Genomic DNA, 26491 nt, shown 5'->3' with positions numbered 1-26491 from the left:
TTTTTAAACAAATTTTTTAATGTTATTTTTGAGAAGGAGCAAGCAGGGGAGGGGCAGAGAGAGGGAGACACAGAATCTGAAGCAGGCTCCAGGCTCAGAGCTGTCAGCACAGAGCCCAATGTGAGACTCAAACCCATGAACCATGAGGTCGTGACCTGAGCTGAAGTCACATGCTCAACCGACTGAGCCTCCTGGCAGGTGCCCCTCTGCAATTAATTAATCTTGAATAATTTAGGAAAGTAATGGTTCTTGAAAATGTTGTATTACTCCCTTTCTGGTTGGAAAAGTAGTGAGAAAAAAGAATGCTATTGTGATTGTATTTGTAATCTTTTAATCCAAGATACAATATTTTTAAAGCTGTATCCATTTACCTAAGTGAGTATTCTTTGGGGAAATATTTTAATTCCAAGTTATAAATTCAAACCAATAATGATAGAAAATTATATTAAAATACTTATTTTCATGAATTTTGTTTCCCTGGTGTGTTTATTGTGATTTGAGATGTGTCTTTTAGTTAGACATGAAGTCTGAAGCTTGGTTCTATTTTATTTAGTCTGTTTTTATCAGTATTAATATTATAAGCAGTGTTTTTGTCAGGGAAAATGATTTTACTCTTTACCCAGAGAAATATATTTGATAAATAACGTAAGTTATCATTATGCCATGAAGAGTTTGAAAACAGTAGTAATGCTCAGGGTGCCTGGCTGGCTCAGTCAGTAAGGTATGGAACTCTTGATTTTGGGGTTGTGAGTTCGAACCCCATGTTGGGCATAGAGTTTACTAAAGAAAAAAGTAAAATAAAAAAAATTTTTTTAAGAAAGAGAAACAGTAATGCTCAGTTCAGCATATTTTATTTATACAGATTAATTGGACACATTTTTAACTATAAAGAATTAACCAAAACTATGGCAACCTTTTCTGAATTGGGATTCTGTTAAGTGTTCAGTTTAGGTTTTACTTTTTTTCTTTTGTATTGATAATTTTTGGTGAAAGTCTTCAGACCAAAGTCAGTTTTGCAAATCAGAATGTGTCAAAATTAGCTAATGAAGGGCATAATTTAAAATGTTCAGTGGAACACTGAAGTTAGAACATTCACTGTAGTTAGAACATTTCTCACTTTAAATGATATTTATAGTAACATTTGAGTTCCCCAGAATTATGGATTGTCATATATTTGAACAGAGGAGATATTTTTTAAGTAAATAGTAAATGAACTTTGAAATTCATTCAGTGATGAAGATCTATATAATGAAAATAATATTAGAATGTTGTTTCACGTTATCATATTTCAGTTGGTACAAAACTGGGAAGTCATTAAGACCACAGAAACATCATAGAACTATAACTATACATGAAATTAAAATGTCTTAAGACTTTTTAAAGATTTAGAATGTTTTCACTGCTTTATAGTTTCTGGCAATATATACTTCTCTTAAATTAATTTTAACCATTTCCTCTGTAGTTATTAATGAATTAAGTAATGGTAAATAGTACCAAGTGAAAGTTTCAAGGGGAGATTCCTAAACTTTTGGATTGGTCTGTAATGACTCTTTGCTTACAGTGGCAGAAAGCTTCAAGGTAGATTTTTGAGGATGATTCTTCTCTCCCCTGTCCCCCACCCTCTCTCAGTTAAAACTCAAGGATCAAGCTACATAAAGGTTGTTTTTTTTTTCTCCCCCAAGTGTAATTTGGGAGAGAGTAAGAGCAGTAGAGGGTTAGGGGTAAAGAGAGAGAGGGGAAGAGAGAATATCCCAAGCAGGTTCCATGCTGTGAATGTGGAACCCAACCTGATTGCCAGTTCCACAATCTGAGATTAGGACCTGAGCCACCAAAACCAAGAGTTGGACACTTAACTGACTGAGCCACCCAGGTGTCCAGGGATTAGTTTGTTGTTGTTGTTGTTGTTTTAATGTTTGTTTGTTTGTTTGTTTGTTTGTTTATTTATTTATTTATTTATTTTGAGAGAAAGTGAGAGTGATGGGGGGAGGAGCAGAGGGAGAGGGGAAAGAGAGAATCCCAAGCAGGCTCGGTGCTGTCAGTGCAGATCCCTGCAGGCTGAGTCCCACGAATCCTGAGATCATGACCTGAGCTGAAATCAAGAGTAGGAAGCTTAATCAACTGAGCCACCCAGGTGCCCCATACGGGTTTTATAGATAAAGGTAAATTATGTTATTGTTGCAGAAGGCCAAATATAGTTGTTGTATTTTTTTTTTTAACATTCATTCACTTCATAAAATTGCTTTTCTGAAACAAGGAGCCACGAGATGTGGTGAATACAGGCACACATCAGAGATATTGCAGGTTCGGTTCCAGACCACTGCAATAAACTGAATATTGCAATAAAGCAAGTCAAGTGATTTTTATGGTTTCCCAGTGCATATAAAAGTTATGTTTACACTATACTGTAATCTATTTAAAGTGTGTAATAGCATTATGTCTAAAAAAGGCCAACATACATAGCTTAATTAAAAAATATTTTGCTAAAAATTGCTAGCCATCATGTTCACTTTTAGCTGGTTGTAATCTTTTTGCTTGTGGAAGGTCTAGCCCCAGTTTTGTTGGCTGCTGACTGAGCACAGTGGTAGCTGTTGAAGGTTGGGGTGGCTGTGGCAATTTCTTTAAATAAGACAACAGTGACTTTTGCCATATTAATTGGCTGTGTTTTATCACTAATTTCTCTGTAGCATGTAATGCTATTGGATAGTATTTTACCCGACTGTGTTTTATCACTATTTTCTCTGTAGCATGTAATGCTGTTGGATAGTATTTTACCCACAGTAAAACTTATTTTAAAATTGGAATCAGTCCTCTCAAACCCTGCAGCTGCTTTATCAATTAAGTTTATATAATATTCTGAATCCTTTGTTGTCATTTCAACAGTCGTCAGAGCTTCTTTACCAAAAGTAGATCCCTCTCAAGAAATCTCCTCATTCATTCAAGTTTTATCATGAAATTACAGTAATTCAGTCACATCTTCAAGTTTCACTTCTAATTCTAGTTTTCTTGGTATTTCTGCCACATCCGTAGTTACTTCTGTCACCGAAGTCTTGAACCCCTCAAATTTATCCATGAGAATTAGAATCAGCTTCTTTTGAATTTCTGTGGATGTTGATATTTTGACCTCTTGCCATAAATCACGAATGTTCTTCATGGCATCTAGAAAGGTGAATGCTTTCCAGAAGGTTTTCCATTTACTTTGTCTAGATTCACCAAAGCAATCACTACCTCTGGCAGCTATAGCCTTACAAGATCTATTTCTCAAAGAATAAGATTTCAAAGTTGAAATGACTCCTTGATCTATGTGTTGCAGAATAGACGTTGTATTCGCAAGCATGAAAACAACATTAACGTACATTTCCATCAGATCTCTTGGGTAGCCAGGTGCATTATCAGTGAGCAGTAATATTTTGAAAGAAATCTTTTTTCTCAGCCATAGTTTTCAACAGTGCACCTAAAATAACAGTAGACCATGTAAACCTATGTGCTGTCATCCAGGCTTTGTTCCATTTATGGAACATAAGCATGATAGATTTAACGTAATCCTTAAGGACCTAGAATTTTCAGAATGGTAAATGAGCATTGGCTTTAATTTAAAGTCATCAGCAAGACGCCTAGGTGGCTCAGTTGGTTAAGTGTCTGACTTAGCTCAGGTCATGATCTTGAGGTTTGTGAGTTCAAGCCCTGTGTCGGGCTCTGTGCTGACAGCTTGGAACCTGGAGCCTGCTTCAGATTCTGTCTCCCTCTCTCTCCGTACCTCCTCTGTTCTCTCTCTCTCTCTCTCTCTCTCTCTCTCTCTCTCTCTCTCTAAGAATAAGTAAATATTTAAAATGAATACATAAAGTCACCAGCTGCATTAGCCCCTAACAAGAGTCAGCCCATTCTTGGAACATTTGAAGTCAGGCATTGACTTCTCTCTAGCTATGAAAGTTCTAGATGGGATCTCCAATAGAAGGCTGTTTCACCTACATTGAAAATCTGTTGTTTATTGTAGCACCTTCATTCATTATCTTTTAACAAAGTCTTCTGGATAACTTGCTGCAGCTTCTACATCAGCACTTGTTGCTTCACCTTGCACGGTTATGTTATGGAGAGGGTTTCTCCCCTTAAAGCTCATGAACCATCCTCTGCTAGCTTTAAACTTTTCTTCTGCAACTTCCTCACCTCTCTCAGCCTTCAGGGAATTGAAGAGAGTTAGGACCATGCCCTGGATTAGGTTTTAGTTGAAGAGAATGTTGTGGCTGGTTTGACCTTCTGTCCAAACTACTAAAACTTTTCCCATATCAGCAATAAGACTATTTTGCTGTCTTAATCATTCGTGTTTTCGCTGGAGTAGCACTTTTTTTTTAAAGTTTATTTATTTTGAGGAGGGGGGGAGCAGGGGAGGGGCAGAGAGAGAATCCCAAGCAGTCTCTGTGCTATCAGCACAGAGCCTGACACAGGGCTCAATTCCATGAACTGTGAGATCATGACCTGACCTGCAATCAAGAGTTGGACGCTTAATGGACTGAGCCACTGAGGCGCCCCTAGAGTAGCACTTTAAATTTCCTTCAGAATTTATCCTTTGCATTCACAACTTGGCTAATTGTTTGGCATAAGAGGCTACCTTTCAGCCTGTCTCAGTTTTCGTCATGCCTTCCTCACTAAGCTTAATCATTTCTGGCTTTTGATTTGAAGTGAGAGATGTGTGACCTCTTTTCACTTGAACCTTAGAGGCCATTGTAGGGTTATTAATTGGCCTGATTTCAGTATTGTTGTGTCTTAGGGAATATGGAGGCCAGAGGAGAAGGAAAGAAAAAGGGAGTGGCTGGTTGGTGGAACAGTCAGAACACACGCATTTATCAATTGCATTCGCTGTCAAAATGGGCATGGTTCATGGTGCCATAAAAGTTACAATAGTAACATCAAAGATCACTGAACACAGATCACCATAACAAATATAATATTAATGAAAAATAAATATTCTGAGAATTACCAAAATGTTTTGCAGAGACACGAGGTGAGCAAATGCTGTTGGAAAATTACACCAGTGTGGACTTAGTCAAGACAGGGCTATCACAGATCTTCAATTTCTTAAAAAAAAAAAAAAAAAAAAAAAAAAGGCAGTATTCCTGAAGCACAATAAAATGAGGCATGCATGTAAAACAATCTAGAAAGATTAGTAGGTTATTTTAACCTGGACAATGTCAGAAAGGAGGTTTTCTAGAAGGGTGATATGTTTATTTTCATAGTAATGTATTGACAAGATTAAGACTATGGCAAAAAGACTTTAGAAGAAAGAAACAGTATAAACGTAAGCCCTTAAGATGAGTAGAAGAAAGAGTCTATTTTTTGTTTTATGTGCTTGTAATCATAACCTAAGCCCCACTTACGGATTCATTGCTGACCTCAGGTTTGCTCACTGATTTCTACAAGAAGTCAATGCCTTTGATTGTGTTTGGCAAGAATTTATTAAGGCCACCCAAGCTATTTGCAACAGGTCATTGCTTCTAATGCTTGCTTTTTTAGAAGTGAGGCTTAATTTTCATTGAAGTCTGTTTTCTCAAAAAAGAAATCACACAAATTAAGGATCAGGGCTCAGTGAATTATATATTTCTGGTTCAGGTACCAGCTTATTTCTGATTCATGTACATTGTGGTCTTGCATAGTGTTTCTGTTTTTTTGTTTTTGTTTTTTGTTTGTTTTTGGTTTTTTAGTGTTGATATATGTCTCCAACATTCTTGACTCTAAAATATTGATATTTTAGGGCACCTGGGTGGCCGAACATCCGACTCAGCTCAGGTCATGATCTCCTGGTTTGTGAGTTCAAGCCCCACATCAGGCTTACTGCTGTCAGTGCACAGAGACAGTTCAGATCCTCTGTCCCCTTCTCTCTGCCCCTCCCCCACTTGCACTCACTCTCAAAACTAAATATTTAAAATATTGATGTTTTATTTATATACAGGTAATCAAGTAGCTCCTAAATTATTATAATTTAAACTTCTGCCTAAAGCTTATAATTTTAGTAATGATAATAAATCCCAAAGACTCAACGTCTTATCATATAATGTGTTGTAAAGAGTTTAGTCACCAAAATTGATTCACATTTATGTTTTGGAAACATTTTAGAAGTAACAGCATTATTTTTATTCAGAAAATACCAGGTAAACTATTTGAAAGCAATTGATCATTTCTCTCAGAAGTATATGGAGACAATTTTGTGGCAAGATGAAGTAACATTTTCTTCCTCTTCAGCCCTAATGGTTTTCTTTTTCAGAGTATCCTATAGTTAGTGCTTGGAGGACATAAAAGAAACAAAGAATTTTTCTCCATATATGTATCCCTCTTTGGGTCCTCCCCTCCTCTGTGTTTTGTTTTGTTTTGTTTTTCAGTGAGTATCTATGTTCCTTATAAATAAGATTAAGTTAATCTCCCCATACAGAAACAGTTATATTACCTCCTCATTGAGAAAACACTCAGTTTTCAATGTTTATTTTTTTTTAACGTTTCCTCATTTTTGAGAAACAGAGCAACATTTTGAGAAACATTTTGAGAAACAGAGACAGAGCGCAGTTGCGGTGGGAGGAGTGCAGAGAGAGAGCGGGAGACACAGAATCCAAAGCAGGCTCCAGGTTCTGAGGTGTTAGCCCAAAGCCTGATGCAGGGCTTGAACTCACAAACCACAAGATCATGACCTTGGTAAGTCAGTTGCTTAACCGACTAAGCCGCCCAGGCACCCTCAATCTTTTTTTTTTTTTTTTTTTTTAATAAAGATTTATTTCTTTATTTTGAGAGAGACAGACAGCACGAGTGGGGGAGGGACAAAGAGGGAGGGAGAGAGAATCCCAAGCACACTCTGTGCTGTCAGCACAGAGCCTGACGTGGGACTTGAACTCAAAAAATTGTGAGATCATGACCTGAGCTGAAACCAAGAGTTGGATGCTTAACCAACTGAGCCACCAAAGTGCCCCCAATCTTTTCTCTTTTTTAATGCATATTTATTTTTGAAAGAGAGAGAGAACAGGGAATGTGTGCTGCACACAAGCAGGGAGAAGCAGAGAGAGAGGGAGACAGAGGATCTGAAGCAGGCTGTGTGCTACTAACACAGAGCCCGATGTGGGGTTTGAACTCCCAAACCGTGAGATCACGACCTGAGTTGGATGCTTAATCAACTGAGCCACCCAGGCACATCTCAGTTTTCAATCTTAACTTCTAACCAGAGATTTAAAAAATTTATACCTCATATGTTTATAGTCCTGTAAACTACCATTGTGATTACAACTCAAAGCTCCAGTTGTGTTTACATTTCTTATTTTATGAAAAGGATGAAACATTTAGCTCTAGGATCCTATGCAGTTAGTAGAACCTTCTGGATATTAGATAATTTGTTATTCTCTTGTGATTAAGTGATGATGCTGTGAAATGGATGGAATTGAAAACATGAAAAATGTGGGGGGAAACCACAGTGGTGTTTTCATTTTATGCCTGGACAAACTTAAAATGACTTCCTATTGACATGCTGGATATCGTCTTAAATGACTAGAAGGCATCACTTACCTTTAGGCCACAATGTCTGATGAAGATACTTATAGAAAAGTTAGTTTTGAGAAGAAACATAATACACCAAAATATTTCTAATTTTCTGTAAGTTGTTGACTGAAATTGTTTTGTTTGGATCAGTGTAGGGTGAAAGCCGTTCATCATTTTTTTTTTTTTGTTTTTGTTTCTAAATAAAAATAAAACTAATGCTGAGAATATTGTTTAAAAAACATATTTAAAAGTTATCAAATATTGAAATGTTGGGGACTGCTGTTTGTCTTGGTACAACAGAATCATTTTTAACCAATAAAAATACACCTAAATGTCACTTAAACTTTCTGAACGTTACTCCCATTTCCAGAACTGTTTTCCCATTGGTGGCTATTAACTGAAAATAGAATTTAGGAGTGCTTGGGTGGCTCAGTCAGTTAAGCATTAGACTTTGGCTGAGGTCATGATCTCCCAGTCAGTGGGTTTGAGGCCTGTGTCTGACTCAGAGCCTAGAGCCTGCTTAAGATTCTGTGTCTCCCTCTCTGTCTGCCCTTCCCCCACTCATGCTCTGTATCTCTCTCTTTCTCAAAAATAAACAAACATTTATTTTTAAATTAAAAAAGAAAAGGAACTAGAAGTTAATTGTAGTAACGATTTACCTCATTTTTTTGAGAAATTAATAGAAATTAGATTTTTTGATTTCAGGACATAATTTAGAATGAACGTATCACATTATTTCCTTGATTATATGAGTGAAGAAAGAATTGTGTGGATAATAGAAAACAGTCCATTCTCTCTGTCATTTGAATCTTTATGATTTTAGTTTTTTTAATGTTTATTTATTTTTGAGAGAGAGTGTGCAAGCTCACAAGCGGGGGAGGGGCAGAGAGAGGGGAAAACACAGAATTGGAAGCCTGATGTGGGGCTTGAACCCTGAACTGTGAGATCATGACCTGAGCCAAAGTCAGACACTCAACCAACTGAGCCACCCAAGCGCCCCTATGATTTTGTTTTTGAAAGATAGATATTATGTTTATTTGATTTAAATCATAGTCTAGATTCTAGGCTTCTGAATTAACCAAAATAAACCAGGAATTATGAAAATATGTATACACAGGACTTAATTATCTATGGATTTTAATTATGTAAAACTTTTAAATCTGTATGTCTTAACATATATGTACAGAAATTTTAAAATCTCTGGTATTCTTAACAAATCAGACATGTGAAGCATAGGATTAATGTTGGAACACTATCTTTAGGAAAATTTTCTCTTTTCAGTGCACATACCTGTTTTTACCCTCCTGTGAAGTCCACAGATGTGGATGGTACCAATCTTTGTATTTAATGAGTATAATTCCCATTGTCCTAAGAGAATTAAACTTTATCTTTCAAAGTAGGTGATTTTTCTACTCTGAAACCAGATATGTTGTTATATTTGGAACACTAAACATGGCACAGGAATATATCAGGGAAACTTCATTTATTTGTGAAAGCTTTAAAAAATGACTTACCTCAGTATATTTTTTCTTTAATTATTAATGAGAAGGATTTGGTCACTGAGTTATTTTCCTGTTATCGTGTGTGTGTGTGTGTGTGTGTGTGTGTGTGTGTAAAATGCAGCCATTTATGGAAATAGAGTTTACAGTCAATTTACCATCAAATTGCATTGCCTTGATTAGAAGTTTCTAATCTTGCTTTGTACCAGTAATTTATTCTTATTTTAAATCCTGGGTAGGCAGACTACTACCACATGCCAAATCCATCCAGACACCTGTTTCTGTAAGGCCTTTTCTTTTCTTTTCTTTTCTTTTTTTGCTGGTAAAATATTTAGGTCTTTTACATTTTTAAACAGGAAAAGAGTGAAAGGAAGAATAATATGTCATGGCACGTGAATGTTCTGTGACATTCAAGCTTCACAGAATGTCAGTAAATAAAGGTATTAGAAAACAGCCTTACTCTTTCATTTGTGTATTGTTCATGGTATTGTTTGGCAGCTTGTGGTGCTACAGTAGTAGAGTGGAGTCCTTGCATTGGAGATAGTATGACCCTCAAAGCCTAATCTACTTTTACTCTCTGGCCAAGTTAGGAAAAGTTTGCCAACCCTTGGTTTAAATCATGAAAATATGTGGAGGCTTTCATTGATAGATTTAGTTAAACTGCAGATGGTTTAGGCAACTCTGCTTTTTCTTTTTTAAGATCTTTGTAGTAGTTCTCAGACTAAGTAGATTTCCTGTTCAAGTAAATCCTTACTAACAAAGTGGATTCTTTTATAAGTTATACAAGAATTGTTGTGATAGCAGTGGATGTCACTCTTGACCTATGTGGACTTAACATTCATGTTTTTTAACTGTTGGCTAGCAACCCCAGGGATCTAAGGACCGGCAATTATTTGTAGTTTTGCTGAAGCATGAATTTAAATGATGACTGTGGGAAAATGGCATGGCAATGAATGTTCAGTTACTTTACCTGACATTCAACATACAGGTAGTTGCTTTTATGAATAACTCTTATAAAATACAATCAAGTGTCATTTTTTTTTTAATGGGGAAGTGTGTGTAATATGGGATTTAAGAGGTTACTACAAAGGTCAAGGATTTTATTGTAGGGGAAAAAATCATTCCATTACTAAGCCACATATCAGTATCAGTTTGAAAGCAGGTATTAGGTCATTCTGTAACAGAAATTGTCCAAAGGGAGAGAAACTTAGTTTTGTGATATTGTATTCTAAAATGAAAGTGCTATTCTAGACATCGGTTAGGACTTTAGAGCAAATCTGTTATAATTAAGCCAATCCGCTCAGTCACCTAGATAGAAACTAACAGCTGGTATATTCTCTGATTCAAGCCTCTGTTGGCTGTTCTGTCAGTAGTTCCATCCAGAGTGTATGTGACATAAAGAAAATATTTGTTGAATCAGTAAGGAGCACTGTGTTATGGTAAGATAAATCATTTCCTTATTATCTTAGAAAATTTGTTCACATATATTTTGAACACTGTCATAATATTCCTGTTCTTAAACCTAGTCAGGCATATCTGAATATCTTAGTCCTGTGATCTTATTTTTTATGCTATTATAATTATAACAATGTAAATTAAATATAAATTATAATTTTTTTCCTTTGAACTGGAATGAAGTAGAGAATTGGTTCAAAAATAAGGGTAGTACAGTAGTCTTAATGTCAAAGTACAGATTCTAACCTGATTTTAAAATTTTTTATATTTTGAGGAATACTTTTTTTAAAAAAAATATTCCATCATATTCTTCTCTACACAAGAAAAAAAATCTGGTTTTTTTTTTTATTACCTCAGATAGTAATTTAGGGCAGTGTTTACCTAGAAATATACCATTTCAGAGTCTGTAGGTCATGATGAAGTCATATTGCCAAAATATTCTCTTTTATGCTTTCTGATTGTAAGACTGCATCAGTTTGGGTCACCTGGGTGGCTCAGTCGGTTAAGCGTCCGACTTCAGCTCAGGTCATGATCTTACACTCCGTGAGTTCACGCCCCGCATCAGGCTCTGTGCTGACAGCTCGGAGCCTGGAGCCTGCTTCGGATTCTGTGACTCCTTCTCTCTCTGCCCTTCCGCCTCTCACTCTGTCTCTCTCTCTCAAAAATAAATAAACATTAAAAAAAAATTAAAAAAAAAACTGCATCAGTTTAACATCCAAAGTCTCCCCTCTTAGATAAGTGTTAGACTGTTGCTACCTATGAATTTCACATAACTAATGTGAGGGGGGGTTACAGAAAGATAACTTCCACCTGACTCTGTTCAATTCTTCACTTGACCCATTCTGACTTCATAAGATAAAGTTGCCTTTTACTTCTTACATATAATGTGAAGAAATATATCAAATTTTGAAAGGCAGTTATAGTAAACAGTCTTATTCATTCCTTTTCATTGTACTAACTCAGGGGAGAAAGAGTAGGTGAAAAGAGCCTGAGCTCTCTAGAGTTACAGAAGTAGATTAAAATGCTGTATCTCTCCATCATATCCTGATTATATGACCATGGACCTCTCTGGGTATATAACATGTAAATGGGCATAATAATTTAGACCTCAGAAAAGTGTTGTAAAAGTTGATTTGTATGGAAGCACCTAGTATGGTAGCATGGTATCTGCCATGGTAAACATGCAATCATGTTAGCTGTTGTTATTTATAGTCAGGTACCCCACTGATGTTTAATTAGAGCAAGCTTCTGCTCTCTTTGCAAACAGAGGAACAGCACACAAATGAACCGTAAAGGTCCAGAACCTAATCACTTAAGGCATTGTTTAGAACTTTCCTGTGTTTTCTATATAAGCTTCTAGTTAAAACAAATCTTGTTGATCTGGTTAAGTCATTTGCTGGAGGTTATAATTCATAGAATAATATATTGGATAGAATTTATGGAGGAGAGGAGATTCACAGAGGGTGCTGTTGCTTCACTCTCTGGGTGATTTGTTTTGGGGAAATTAAAGAATACATATTATTTTAGTTAGTCAATATAAAAATTATGTGTATAGGTAACTTAATTACTAAAAAGTGAAGTACTGTGTAATTTTTTAAAATCTCATACCAACTCAGGGCACAGCTGAAGTTCTTTATTAACCAGTTGTATTCCAAAAGATTCTGAATAATCATATTAATAATTAATACTAATTACAGATCCTTAGTTTCAGTTCTCTGCGAGTTTGCCTTATAGACTGTATCTGATTTTTAGCACTTTCACAAAATTGTTCAAGTCAATAAATGGAAAAAAAAAAAAAAAACACCTTGTTTGGCTACCTGGTAGTGGCTCTTGTAAGATTTGATCCTTTGTCCTTTAAAATGGGAATGATGACTACAATAGAAATACCTGTAACTTAGCACAATTCAAAAAGGAGTACTCCGGCAACAATAGGACTGTCATAACTGGACAGTATGTTGGGATAATTTTCTTGGATTTTAACTAATTTAGTAATACATGTCATCCAGTACCGTAGATAATTAAGAATTAGATGTCTTAAGAAAGCTAATTGTAGTTATTTTTTAAAAAATCTTATTGTAAAAACACATTCATTAAGATGGAAAGAGGCAGATATTAGTGACTGCTTTATAGATGAGGAAATTGGTCCATAGAAATTTGATCTATAAGGTCATTTCAGTAAATAGATTCAAGTTGTCAGTTTTTAATGGTGTGTTTTTCTCACTAGAAATGGGTCATTGTTGAGGAGATATTTGTATGTTTAATGATCCTGGAAATATAGCCTGTTATCTTAATGTTTTAAATAAAATATAAATAAACATTGAGCAATTTATATATCCCAGTAGGTGTGTTTTTTTTTTTTTTTAAGTAAACTCTACACCTAATGTGGGGCTTGAACTCATGACCCCGAGATCAAGAGTCACATGCTGTACTGACTGAGCCAGCCTGGCCCCCCTACGCCTAGTAGTTTTAAACTGTGAAGTTTCATGGGTTTCTTTCTTTTTTTTTTTTTTTTAAATGTTTCTTTATTTTTGAAAGAGAGAGAGAGAGAGACAGCATGAGCAGGGGAAGGAAGGACAGAGAGAGAGGGAGACACAGAATCGGAAGCAGGCTTGAGGCTCTGAGCTGTCAGCACAGAGCCTCACTGGGTGGGGTGAGGGGGCTCGAACTCACAAACTGCGAGATCATGACCTGAGCCAAAGTCAGATGCTCAACCGACTGAGCCACCCAGGCACCCCTCTTTTCTTTTTAAATGTTTATTTACTTATTTTTGAGAGAGAGAAAGAGAGGGAGACACAGAATCCTTAGCAGTCTTCAGGTTCTGAGCTGTCAGCACAGAGCCCAACACGGGGCTGAAACTCATGAACTGTGAGATCATCACCTAAGCTGAAGTCAGATGCTTAACTGACTAAGCCACCCCAGCGCCCAAAACCGTGAAGTTTCAATACAGGAAACTGGTTTTTTAGACCATACCCATGACTGTCTGTGAAGTATTGCCAGTGTTGCTTTAACAGCAGTTTATACCCCTTCTACCCCAAAGTATGAAAGATTGGAAGTAGTAGACCATAGTAAACTTAAAATAAGTCAGCAGTGGGGCATCTGAGTGGCTCAGTTGGTTACGCGTCTGACTTTGGCTCAGGTCAAGATCTTACGGTTCATGAGTTCAAGCCCCACGTCAGGCTTGAGCTGACAGCTCAGAGCCTGGAGCCTGCTTCAGATTCTGTGTCTCCCTCTGTCTGAACCTCCCTTGCTTGCACTCTGTCTCTTGCTCTGTCTCAAAAATAAATAAACATTAAAAATTAAAAAAGAAGAAGTCAGCAGTGACACCCAGGTGATTGTGTAGTGTTTTTCTAGACAAGTGCCCATCTTTTTTCCAATTAAATGTCTAGAATAAGGGAAGAGTGGTTATAATAAAGACAGGTGTTTAGAGAAGATTCATAGCTGTGGAAACAAAACCAGAATGCACATGTTTGAAGAACTATAAGGTAGGGAAGTGATTAGACTTGTTTGTTGACTTTGAAGAGTTAAGCTTGGATCTGTGTGTGGAAGCTAAAGTAAGGAAGACTTTGAAAGAACTTGATAGTTGTCAGAGCTATCTGGAAATGGTAATGGTTTTCCTTGGGAGATAGAATGTTTCCTTTGTTTTGTTGTCATAGAATAGACTGTCACCTGGTGTGCATCAAGAGGTTTAGAGTCTGAACTTTTCCATGGTATTTTCTGTTCCTAAAATAAAGAGGGTAAGTAAGTGTGCAGTGTATTATTAAAGGGGTGTGGAAAAAAGGGATTGCTAGAAAGTTTCTTTACAAAAAAGAAGACCTGTCATGGACATTCCACCCCCTCCCCCAAAATGACAGATTTTATCTACATTTTGTATGATACTTTTCCACTCTAGTATTTCCTTCTGTAAAGTAGCATTTCAGTTTATTTGCGAAGGAATATAGTTGATAACTTTGAAGGCCTGTATTTCTTCCTCTTGGTTGGTATTCACTAGGTATAAATGAAATATCAGAGTATTTGCCACACTATTATTGCAAAAATACATACATGATAGCCCCTTAAGGTCATCATGAGATGAGAAGAAAAAGCTTTATTTAGATAAACTTTAGAAGACTGAAGTATGACCTGCTTGATTAGGGGTCCTTCTTTGTACTCTTCAGCTACTTTTCGACTTTTCCAAATTGCCACATTATTTTTATTCACCAGATAGAATTCCCTTCACTCTGCTCCCTTCTGTTCACTGGTTTCCATGATCTGCCAGTCCACTTTCATAAGGGCCGCCAATTGACAGTGCTGCTTTGTTGTTCTTCCCAGCTCTACTCTAGGGCTCCTGCCGCTGACCTCAAATGCAGGAGCAGCAGAGGTGCTTTGAGAGAGAGAGAACAGAATGTCAAAGAGTCCAGCGGGGGACCAACAGATTGTGGGAAACCATGTGACTGTGTGATTCACATCTCCAAGGAGAGAGAACCGGTTGTTTCTGTGTCTAGATCCACCCTGTTATGAGGATAATACCATCAATAATGTAATTTTAATTGCCTGGATGCTTTGACACTGGGTTTTAGCAGTGAAGTTACTGGTCAGATGAGTTTGAGTAGAACTGAATTTGATGGCATTTAAATCAAGAGAGTGGATAATGACTTTTGTAGTTTAAAACATTTTAGGCATTATGGGAAGAGGGTAATTCATCTATGTATATATGTATTGTCACTAAAATATTCAACTCGATTCTTTTGCTACCAGCCTTAGATGACCTGATGCTATTTGGTTTGTATATTGCTTCTCATCCTGAAACCCTTAAAAATGTGACTTATCTAAGGCCACACTTAAAGTTAGAAAACACATTAGTAAATTTCAAATTTTGTCTAGGAGTGTTGTCAAGGATCAAATCTTACATAGGTTAATTTCTTATGCTCTGCTGTTATGTAATTGCTAATGAACTATAACTTATGAATTTGTGTTTTTACATACATTTAGATGAAGGAATTTTCTTCAATCCTTAGAAAATATAGGAGGGAGAGTTCGTAATATTAACGTTAGGACAGCGTAACATGGACCTTTCTTTTAATCTGTAATTCTAGGACGACATAGACAGCCTAAACCCAGTTCTCAGGGACAACCCGCAACTTCAGGAAGAAGTGAAAGTCTGGGTAAAGGAACAAAAGGTTCAGGAGATTTTTATGCAAGGTAACTATTTTGAAGTTCTGCATTAAATTTTTTTGGAACTGGGCAGTTTTTCATGTTTGGTTTTGGTTGTTCAATTACATGCAATATAAATAGAAGACCCAGTTTAATATTTTGAGTTCTGTCCAGTCGAGGGAAAATAGCAAAATCATAATTTCAGTAGAAAGCTCATAACTTCACCAGCTTACTAGCTCATCTGAGTTAAATGACTGGCATGAAATTATAACCACACAGGTGTTTTGTTGATAGGAAAATTTCCATATTACAGAATAAAGTTAGGTGTGTCCTTCCTGGAGAAGGAAGCATTGTTTGAGTAAAGGATTGCCCAAAGCCACAAATGATTTCCTTTGAAGAATGCTGTTAGTATCTGATAAAAGTGGCCTATTTCAGTTCACCTTCCTCAGCAATGACCATCATACTAGTTTTAGTTTTGTTTCTTTTTTTAGTAAGTTATAAATTTGTCTATAACATGTGACTTTCAAACCAGTGGGGTTTTATAATTCTTAGTGATTTCTTTTTCTATTTGTAAAATCATATAAGCTTTTTGTGACATTGAATTGAAACTAGGACAGTATGGCATGAAGTATTGATATTTTGTTGAATGGTTTTAAAAAGGAATTTTGTTTTTAAATACCCATATTTATCTCAACCCTCAACTTCCATGTCATTTAACTTCAGTTATAATAGAGATCATCTCTAAGGTGTGGCTACTCTGCTTTGTATGGGTACTTATAGAGCAGATCATCTATGTATTAAATTCTTCTTAGGCTAAATATTCTTTAAAACTTACTATAGAGAATATGAAAAAATGCATAGAAATAGTATATTTCAGCAAACTTCCATGTGCCTATCTTCCAGCCCTAACAGCTATAAAACCTTGGTTGGTCCTGCCCCATCCACGCTCCTGTTTCCTTCCATCAAATTCAGTCATCGCCGAATTTTTTAAACAAAGCCAGCATACCATTATTATGCCCCCCCCAAAATTAATAGTTCTTTAATATTAAATACTGGATACTCAAGTTCAAATTTTCACTTATTTTGTAAATGTCTCAAATGACTTTTAACAGGTTTGATTGATTTTTATTATTTTATTTATTTATATATTTTAGATCAGGGGATCCAAAAAATGTCCACAATTTAATGGGTTGATGTGTCCCATCTCTTTTCCTCTTTTCCTTGCAATTTATTGAAGATGCCAGGCTAATATATTTTAGCAACTTTTGTTTTCTTACCCTATTTATAGAGGTGAAAAATTGAGGCAGTATAGTCCCTGTTCAACCTAAGCAGAATTATTTGAGGCGGACTCTAAATTGTGTTTTGTGGTAGGAATAAGACCGTTAAAAATTGAAAATTGTGCTAATAGAAATTGAAAATTGATCATACTTATTCTGTAAGCTGTTGCCATATTACATTCTTAGAGTCTTATTCTTCCACAGTTAGAAAAGACTAGAGTTTGTATAATCGATTATCATGGCTCCGAATATATTTAATTTATAGGTCAAGTGGAACATTTTCTATACATTTGTTAATTGACTTATATTTCAGGCCAACATTAGCATAGTTTTGTTTTGAAACTGGCAAATAAATATTAAACCATTAATTGGTATGTTAAATGGCTTATAACTGTATGCCCAGGAATTAAAAATCAATTCATTCCTAGATCTCTCACCTAAATGTTTTATTTGACCTGTCAACTTCATATTCTTAATTTTTATAAGAGGCAAAATAATGAGAATTAAAGAAGATTAAGCACTTACACATTTTGAAAGCGTTTGTAAATTGTCCATGTATAATGCTGTCATCAAGGTGTATCAGTTTCCATCCGATCCCTCACAGTTCTTGTTAAACTTTTAAATATTTGATACCATTTTAGTACCTGAATTGAAGAAATTTTTATCTCCCATTATTCTCTTCTGTGGACTGACTTTTGTTTTAATAGGTAAGTGTGAATATATGCAGATATATATTATTATTATTTAATCCTTCCCTTTAAAAAGTGAGTTTAATCTAAAAGTACACCATAGTTCTTTATTTAGAATGCCTTTTAGTGCCATATTTATAATTCACTTAATAATCTCTGTATGTTGCAAGACTTTGGCAGCTTTTTCTAGCTGTCAACAGAAGAATTAAAATTTGTAGTTGTTATGTAGAGTTTTGGCAACTAGAAAACTCAAGATAATGGAATCCCAAATTACCTTTTCATTTCAGCCACATAGTCCTGTACCCCACACCTATTAAGTAGCTTTGTAGCCTTATGACTTTCTAGATGACTATAACTTTACATTTTATATTGTCCTTTTATTAACTCATGATGCCAGAAATAGTCTTTCTGACTTAAAGTATTTTATTTCCATTGAGTTAGAACATATATGTGTAGTAGAGTGTGTGTAATGATAACTTCACAGTGATCTGGCGCTAAGGTATATGTAGTCACTTCTAATACATTTTTTAAAAACCAATATTTGAAAATGATATTACTCATCTATCACAAAGCTCCTGTTTCTCCTAAAAGGTATTCTTCAATGAAAATGTCTCCATTTAAGATACCCCTGTTTCTTGTGTGTGTGTGTGTTTTTTTAAGGTCCTTATTCCTTAAATGGATACAGAGTGAGAGTATATAGACAAGACTCTGCCACCCAGTGGTTTACTGGCATAATTACTCATCATGATCTCTTCACTCGCACCATGATCGTTATGAATGATCAGGTAACTAGTCCAACTAATAATACTTTTGAAGAGAGATACTTACAATTCAGATAGTCCATGCCTCCCAAAAAATGGTTCAATAAGTTTGCAGTAAATAATTTTCATCTCTTAAGTTTTTTCTGTAGTAATATACTTCTAATAAGTTTAAGTGTATCTGATGTTTATTAGAGGTCACTTTAGGTCACAGTGAGGTAGTAATACCAAATTTATTTCAACACTGGTCAAATAAGTCTCTGAAATAGAAGCATCAAACTCTTTTGAGTATTCTTTTTTTTTAATCCTTTCATCAGCTAATATTTTCTTTCTTAAAATCTGTTTTTCTATCTCCAGTAATAAATGTATTTCCCAAATGATTGCTTTTCACTAATGAAAACTAATGCACACCATTGTAGTTCTTTTCAAGTCAAGTTTCATAGTTGGTATGCTTCCTTAAGTATTAAGGATATAAATTTCATATGAAGTTTTTTAAATTTTTTTATCTTATTATTTTTTTAATGTTTATTTATTTTTAAGAGAGAGAGAGACAGTGTGAGCGGGAGATGGGCAGAGAGAGAGGGAGACATAGAAACAGAAGCAGGTTCCAGGCTCTGAGCTGTCAGCACGGAGCCTGACGCGGGGCTCAAACCCACGGACCGCGAGATCATGACCTGAGCCAAAGTCGGACGCTTAACCGACTGAGCCACCCAGGCACCCCTCATATGAAGTTTTAAAGAACAGTCTGAAAGTCTTGATTTCAAATCTTTCAAAGCTGTAGCTAAAAAAAAAAAAATATATTTACACCTTGCTACCTGAGTGGATTGTGGAGGGTTTCTGAATAATTGAGTACCCCTTTAGAAACAGTTCAAATGCTTTGCTTAAAATTTTAGCCAAATTGCTGAATAAATTATATTGGTTAATTGTATTTATTTGTTTTTCCTAAAATGGTGGCAAACTTTCATTTCTTAATGGAACATAGAATTGCCTTTAGTTTTTAAAATAGTTACTTGTTTAACATGTCTTTTTAAAAAATTATTACCATTTGTATTCATTTACACAATTTTTGTCATTTTCTTCTTAAGTTCTACTTTCCTAGTTTTATTTTATAGCTGCTTTTTGGAAATTCCTTTTTTTTTTCATTAAAATATTTATTTTAATGTTTATTTATTTTTGAGAGAGAGAGCGCGCAAGCAGGGGAGGGGCAGAGAGAAGGGGAGACACAGAATCTGAAACAGGCTCTAGGCTCCTAGCTGTCAGCGCAGAGCCCAATGTGAGGCTCAAACTCAGACTGAGATCATGACCTGAGCTGAAGTCAGACGCTTAACCAATTGAGCCACTCAGGTACCCCTTAACTTTTAAATTTTTTCAAAGTTTATTTATTTATTTTGAGAGCAACAGAGGGAGTGGGGGAGGGGTAGAGAAAGAGGGAGACAGAGAAATTCTAAGCAGGCTCCGTGCTAACAGCACAGAGCCCAGTGCAGGGCTTGAACCCATAAAACCATGAGATGGTGACCTGAGATGAAACCAAGAGGCAGATGCCCAACCAACTGAGCTATCCAGGCGCCCCTAGAAATTCCTATTTTTAAAATACATTTTATGACTTGGCATTATACTCCTAATTGATTCTTTTTTTTTTTTTTTTTTTTTTTTTTTTTTAACGTTTATTTATTTTGGAGACAGAGAGAGACAGAGCATGAACGGGGGAGGGTCAGAGAGAAAGGGAGACACAGAATCCGAAACAGGCTCCAGGCTCTGAGCTGTCAGCACAGAGCCCGACGCGGGGCTCAAACTCACGGACCGCGAGATCATGACCTGAGCCGAAGTCAGCCGCTTAACCGACTGAGCCACCCAGGCGCCCCTACTCCTAATTGATTCTTAGCCTTGCTTTTTTTAAGATATACTTGCAATAAATATATTTGCTTTTAAATTTTTGGTTAGCAGAAGAAACAGTAGGTTTCAGAATGTTAAACAAGCTAATATTATGTTTGATGACTAAAACTGATTTATTGCAAGTCTGACAGTATCTTATGAATTAAGTATCCCAAACTGATTTTTAAACATTTTCTACTCAGTAGTTATACCTAATATTATATCGACTAGCTGATTGGATTTAATTTTTGTTCTTGTTTTGTGTTGTGGATTAGGTACTAGAACCACAGAATGTCGATCCTTCTATGGTTCAAATGACCTTTCTAGATGATGTTGTTCACTCTTTGTTAAAAGGTGAAAATATTGGCATCACATCACGGCGAAGGTCTCGCGCCAGTCAAAATAGCAACGCTGTTCACGTATGTATGTTGTTAATGATGTATTATTATATACATATTTTTCCTTAGATTACTTAGGATCAGGTAATAAATAATCATTGTTCAATCGGTTATTTTTAGGGTCATTATACACGTGCCCAAGCAAATAGTCCCAGACCAGCAATGAACTCCCAAGCTGCTGTACCAAAACAGAATACACACCAGCAACAGCAACAAAGAAATATTCGTCCAAGTAAGAGGAAGGGCTCAGATAGCAGTATACCAGATGAAGAGAAGATGAAGGAGGAAAAGTATGAGTATATAGCACGAGGAGGTAGGACTCAATTTTTTTAAGGGAATGAGAACAAATAAAACAAAAATACACTTAAAAGGTACTTATTTAATATTTTAGTTATGCAAAATAAAACTGTTCCTTTTTTTTATCTTACAGAAAATGCTAAAGGGAAAAACAAACAGTTGATGAATAAAAGAAGGAAACCTGAGGAAGATGAAAAGAAACTAAATATGAAAAGACTACGAACCGACAATGTTTCAGACTTTTCTGAGAGCAGTGACTCAGAAAATTCAAATAAGAGAATAATAAATAATTCCTCAGAGCAGAAGCCAGAGAATGAGTTGAAAAATAAAAACACTTCAAAGGTAAATGGAGAAGAAGGAAAATCCCAGAATAATGAGAAGGTAGGAGAAGAGACACTAATAATAGACAGCCAGCCTCCCTGGGATCAAATACAGGAAGATAAAAAACATGAAGAAGCAGAGAAGCAGAAGTCTGTTGACACTCAGCTTCAAGACAAAATGATTATTCGTTCATCAGAGCAGGCCACACTTTCTGATCATAATCCTAACGATTTACTTCTTCAAGAATGCAATATGGAAAAAACACATACAGTGGAATCATTACCAAAGGAGAAATTTGTGTCCAGACCACCCACACCAAAATGTGTTATTGATATTACGAATGACACTAATTCAGAAAAGGTGGCTCAGGAAACCTCCAGTACCTTTGGCCTTCAGACACTTCAGAAAATGGATCCTAATGTTAGTGATTCAAAACATTCTATTGCAAATGCAAAATACTTGGAAACAGCAAAACAAGATTCCGACCAGAGCTGGGTCAGTGATGTAGTTAAAGTAGATTTAACCCAATCAAATGTTAGGAGTGCTTCCTCAGGAAATGATCACCTGAATATGGAAAAAGAGAAAAACCAGTATGTCTCTTATATGTCTTCTCTGAGTGCAGTTTCTGTCACAGAAGATAAGCTGCATAAGCGAAGCCCACCCCCAGAGACAGTAAAATCTAAACTTAATACTTCAGTAGATATTCACAAGACAAAATCAAATCCCTCACCTGAAGTTCTTAAACCTAAAATTACCCATTCTCCTGATTCTGTAAAGTCTAAGGCCAATTATGTGAACAGCCAAGCTGCTGGTGAGAGAAGACTGGCAAACAAGATAGAACATGAGTTATCAAGATGCAATTTTCATTCAGTTCCTACTCGAGGCAGTACCTTAGAAGCTACAAAGAGCCCTCTTATCATTGATAAAAATGAGCATTTCACAGTTTACAGAGATCCTGCACTTGTTGGGTCAGAAACAGGAACTAATCACATTTCACCTTTCTTAAACCAGCATCCCTTTCCTCTTCATTCTTCATCCCACAGAACCTGTTTAAATCCAGGTACCCATCACCCTGCCTTAACTCCTGCACCTCACTTACTTGCGGGATCATCTAGTCAAACTCCAATACCTACCATTAACACTCACCCTCTGACTAGTGGTCCACACCATTCTGTTCATCACCCTCATTTACTTCCTACTGTGTTACCTGGAGTGCCTGCTGCCTCCTTACTTGGTGGCCACCCACGACTAGAGACTGCTCACGCCAGCAGCTTGAGCCACTTAGCATTAGCACACCAGCAACAGCAACAGTTATTACAGCATCAGTCCCCTCATCTTCTTGGACAAGCCCATCCTTCTGCTTCATATAATCAGCTTGGACTTTATCCAATTATTTGGCAATATCCAAATGGAACACATGCATACTCAGGACTTGGTCTACCTTCTTCTAAGTGGGTTCACCCAGAAAATGCAGTTAATGCTGAATCTTCTTTAAGGAGGGTAAGTTACATTGTGGTTTGGCACACATCAATATATGTGTATTAATCAACATGTATACAAGTGCGTTTCCAATATCCCATTAATTTTTTGTCTTATTATAAAATATGTTAGAATCTTTCAAGCACTAATTTTTCCAATCATAGTGAAACTTTTGATACTTAGTAACTTTGGAACCATGGAAGCTGATATCTCAGAAAAGCCTACATACTTTTAAAAGCCAATTTAAAGAAGTAAAACTTTTAGATTGGTTCTGACATATCTATTATGAAGAATGAATGTCTTGATAACTTATTATGGTACATATCTATAATTATGCTCAGCTAAATTACAAGTACAATTTGTGGATTAAAATTTATGTAAAGTTATATGTAAAAAAAAAATATATATATATATATATATATATATATATAAATTATATATAAATTGGATATATATCTTAAATTATTCTCAAGACAAATTTTTATGTTTCCCAGCTAGATATAATATTGATGGTATGTTACAAGCTGTGACTCTCTGAGGCTCTTATTCTCAGAAGGGTGCCTAAGTTGGAGACTTCTGATATTTGGGAGTAAAGTTGGGACTGAAGTCCTGCCAACATCAAATATGAGGAGTTTTGCTGAAGGTGGTGGTATAGAGAGCTCCTATTCCCTCATGGGCTAATGTGGTTTCTCTAGCCACATTTATTTTCATGCTAAGAAGTGATTGTTGAGGGCATTACCATCCACAGTATCAAAAAGAATGAGAATGGGTGTCTTAAACTCCACCAGACAACTTAGTCCTTGTCCTTGGTGCAGCTCAAGTTGCTCTTCAACTGTCTCCCCAGAATTTTTCTAAAACTTGATTGATGGATTGATTGATTAAAATCAATTAACATTAAATTTACCGTCCTAATCATTTTTAATGTACAGTTCAATAGTGTTAACTTTATTCACATTGTTGTGCAACAGATCTCTAGAACATTTTCATCTTGCAAAACTGAAACTTTATACCCGTTAAACACTAATTCCCTTTCCTCTTCCCCCTATTCTTTGGCCAACCACCTTTCACCTTTCTACTTTGTTTCTATGATTCTGACTGCTTTAGATACTCCAATTGATGCAGTCATACAGTATTTGTCCTCTTGTGGCTTCTTTCATGTAGCATATCTTTGAAGTTCATCCATGTTGTAGCATGTAACATGATTTTCTTTTTTTTTAAGCTGTGTAATATTCCATTATATGTATATTCCACATTTTCTCTATGCATTTGTCAGTGGACTTATGGGTAACTTCTACCCCTTGACTATAATGGATAGTGCTGCAATGAACTTCTGTATTTTTGACATCTTTCACAAGTTAGGCAAGAGGGGGTGATGATTTGGAAGGTAATGCTAGTGAGCTTCTCACTTAGGGATAATACTGCTTATGTAGAGCCTTGGTAATAAATGCAAGGGTGGTGTTCCTCATGCCAAGTCTGTCAGAGGAATTGTTATATTCTGGGTAGCAGTGGTGACATAGATTATGGTAGTAAGTCCTTCCTTGATTCCTAAGTTGTGATTGTGTACCTTGTTGGTAAAGGGACATCAGCTAGCAGTTAAGAGTTCTGACAGTTTTAAAGGATATTTCTTGTGGTTTAATCCCATAATAAATAATCAACTCCTTTGGACTCCATTTCTGTGTGAGTTTTGGTCTTCTTTAATGAAGTCACTAGTGAACTCCACAATTTATTCTGCACCAACATCCCCACATTTGATGTTGGCAGGATCTCATTTCTAGAAGAATTTTGCTTATGTTGATCTGATCCATAAGCTTCCCATTTCCATTCTTGATGGTGCTATTGAACTTGTGGCAGGTAGAATCTTACTGGAATGTATAAATTAAGTAGTTGAAGTCAATGAAGAGTCACTAATTACTACAGTATCCTCTTTACCGTTATTGAAAGCAGGCCTGGTGACCCTAGTGCCTAATGCACCCACATTTTACTCTGACCGTTCACTCTCATGTGTCACAAATGTAGATGCAGCTGATACTGGACAAAGACAGACTAGAACACATGGGAACTGAGAGCTGGCAAATCATTTTGAGTCTTCCATAATTTCCCAACCCTGAAAAATCAGTCTAAGTAACTGTTAGAAGTGGCTTGGGTAGTATTTTTCTCTCAGTTGTGTCAATCTAGCCTCCGTATATATATATTTAAGGGCATAAAATGTCTTCTTAACTGGTCACAAACTTGTTAAACTAAAAACAAGCATATCACATTTTCATTTGTTATGTAAAGTTATAAAGCAGTGAATTTAAGTAACATTTTGAACAAAAATGAAGATCTCTTAATCCTAATATTGTGAGTAGCAGTGAAGAAACAACTAGGAATTAATTTTTGTTGGTATTTTATAGTCAAAAATTTAACATTGCCATAAGTGATTGTAGCTTAAAATTTCTGGATAGTGTAAAACTGAGGCCTTTTAAACATATCTGCATGATCTTTATGCATATGTGCATGTGTGTCTAATGTGTATATATGTATTTTTTCTGTTATGTGAGGTTTATGCTTTATAATGTATATTTTTAATCCAAATAATTTTACAGCAGCATGTTTTTGTTATGATATCATACTGCTTTTGCATTATCACTTTGAGATGTAAAATATACTCTCTTTGTTAAAACCAAAGGGGATTTTCCCAATATCTCAGTGAAGTATAACTCCACAAAGTATGTTCTGGAAGAATGTCAGTGTGTATGTGTGTATGAATGTCAGTATAGAACGAATCCTTACACATGTAATTAGAGAGTTTTAAGTATCAACATAGAGATCAGTATCACCAAATATTCAGTATGAGAAAGGCAGCATATTGATATATAAAAGATTAATTTTGTTGTACTTCCACACTTCCAAGTTTAATGGTCCAACAGTGCTTATAGCTTGTAGTGGAAACAAAGTACAAGTGGCTTTCAAAATGTAATATTCTGCCAGTTCTAAGTAAATTGATGCATTGAAAAAGTTTGTTATTTTTGACAACAGAAATTGGCAAATGAACTTGATATTCTATTTCTGGTGACATGTACTTCAGTAATAACAAATTCTGTTTTTTGTATTAGCAGTATATATTTTTATGGTATTAGAATGTTAGGAAATCTGATGAACTAGGTTCTGTACATTTAGAAGTTAAAAGACAATGCTTTCAAGATCTGCATTCAATATAAAAAAAATAACAAATGTTTGGAAATTACTATGATGATAGAAGTTAAAAGACAATGCTTTCAAGATCTGCATTCAATATAAAAAAAATAACAAATGTTTGGAAATTACTATGATGATACTGATTGATTTTCCTACATCACATGGAAAAATCCATATAATTATGTTATTTATTTGTCTGAATAGTTCTTGTAAGATATATTTAGAAAAGGTCATTTATGCTTCATAAATATACATTAAAGTCCTGCTGTGATAACTGTGTTTAGCTTTTTCTAGTAATTGAAGTCTGATATATATATATATATGTATATATGTATATGTATATATGTATATGTATATATTTTTTTTTAAATAGAATTCTCCCAGTCCCTGGTTACATCAGCCCACCCCTGTGACCTCAGCAGATGGTGTTGGATTACTTAGTCACATTCCTGTCAGACCTTCCAGTGCAGAGCCTCATCGGTCTCTTAAAATTACAGCACATTCCAGTCCACCATTGACAAAAAGTTTAATAGATCACCATAAAGAGTAAGTTCACCAATGCTTAAAACTTACGAGTACCTCGTCTTTCATAGTTTTTCTTAATTTGATTTCTAAACAGATAATTTTAAGTTA

General features: G+C 35.6%; 1 protein-coding gene across 7 annotated transcripts in view; it reads left to right on the top strand.

Annotated features, from left to right (window-relative positions):
- Positions 1-26491, top strand: part of JMJD1C (jumonji domain containing 1C) — a 260878-nt gene that overhangs the window by 200608 nt on the left and 33779 nt on the right. For 4 of the 7 annotated variants that reach the window (XM_042909323.1, XM_042909326.1, XM_042909328.1 and 1 more), the window contains exons 4-10: positions 15533-15638; positions 17509-17574; positions 18217-18341; positions 20462-20605; positions 20705-20897; positions 21015-22702; positions 26232-26404. In XM_042909323.1, the coding sequence (XP_042765257.1) occupies positions 15533-15638; positions 17509-17574; positions 18217-18341; positions 20462-20605; positions 20705-20897; positions 21015-22702; positions 26232-26404 (2495 nt within the window). Of the gene's footprint in view, positions 1-15532; positions 15639-17508; positions 17575-18216; positions 18342-20461; positions 20610-20704; positions 20898-21014; positions 22703-26231; positions 26405-26491 lie in introns of all 7 variants that reach the window. The other 3 variants (XM_042909325.1, XM_042909324.1, XM_042909329.1) reach the window with 3 other exon arrangements.

The sequence above is a fragment of the Panthera leo genome, chromosome D2 (assembly GCF_018350215.1).
Source record: "Panthera leo isolate Ple1 chromosome D2, P.leo_Ple1_pat1.1, whole genome shotgun sequence".
NCBI lineage: Eukaryota > Metazoa > Chordata > Mammalia > Carnivora > Felidae > Panthera > Panthera leo.
Note: the sequence above shows the minus strand (reverse complement) of the source record. Positions and strands in the feature narration are given on the sequence as shown.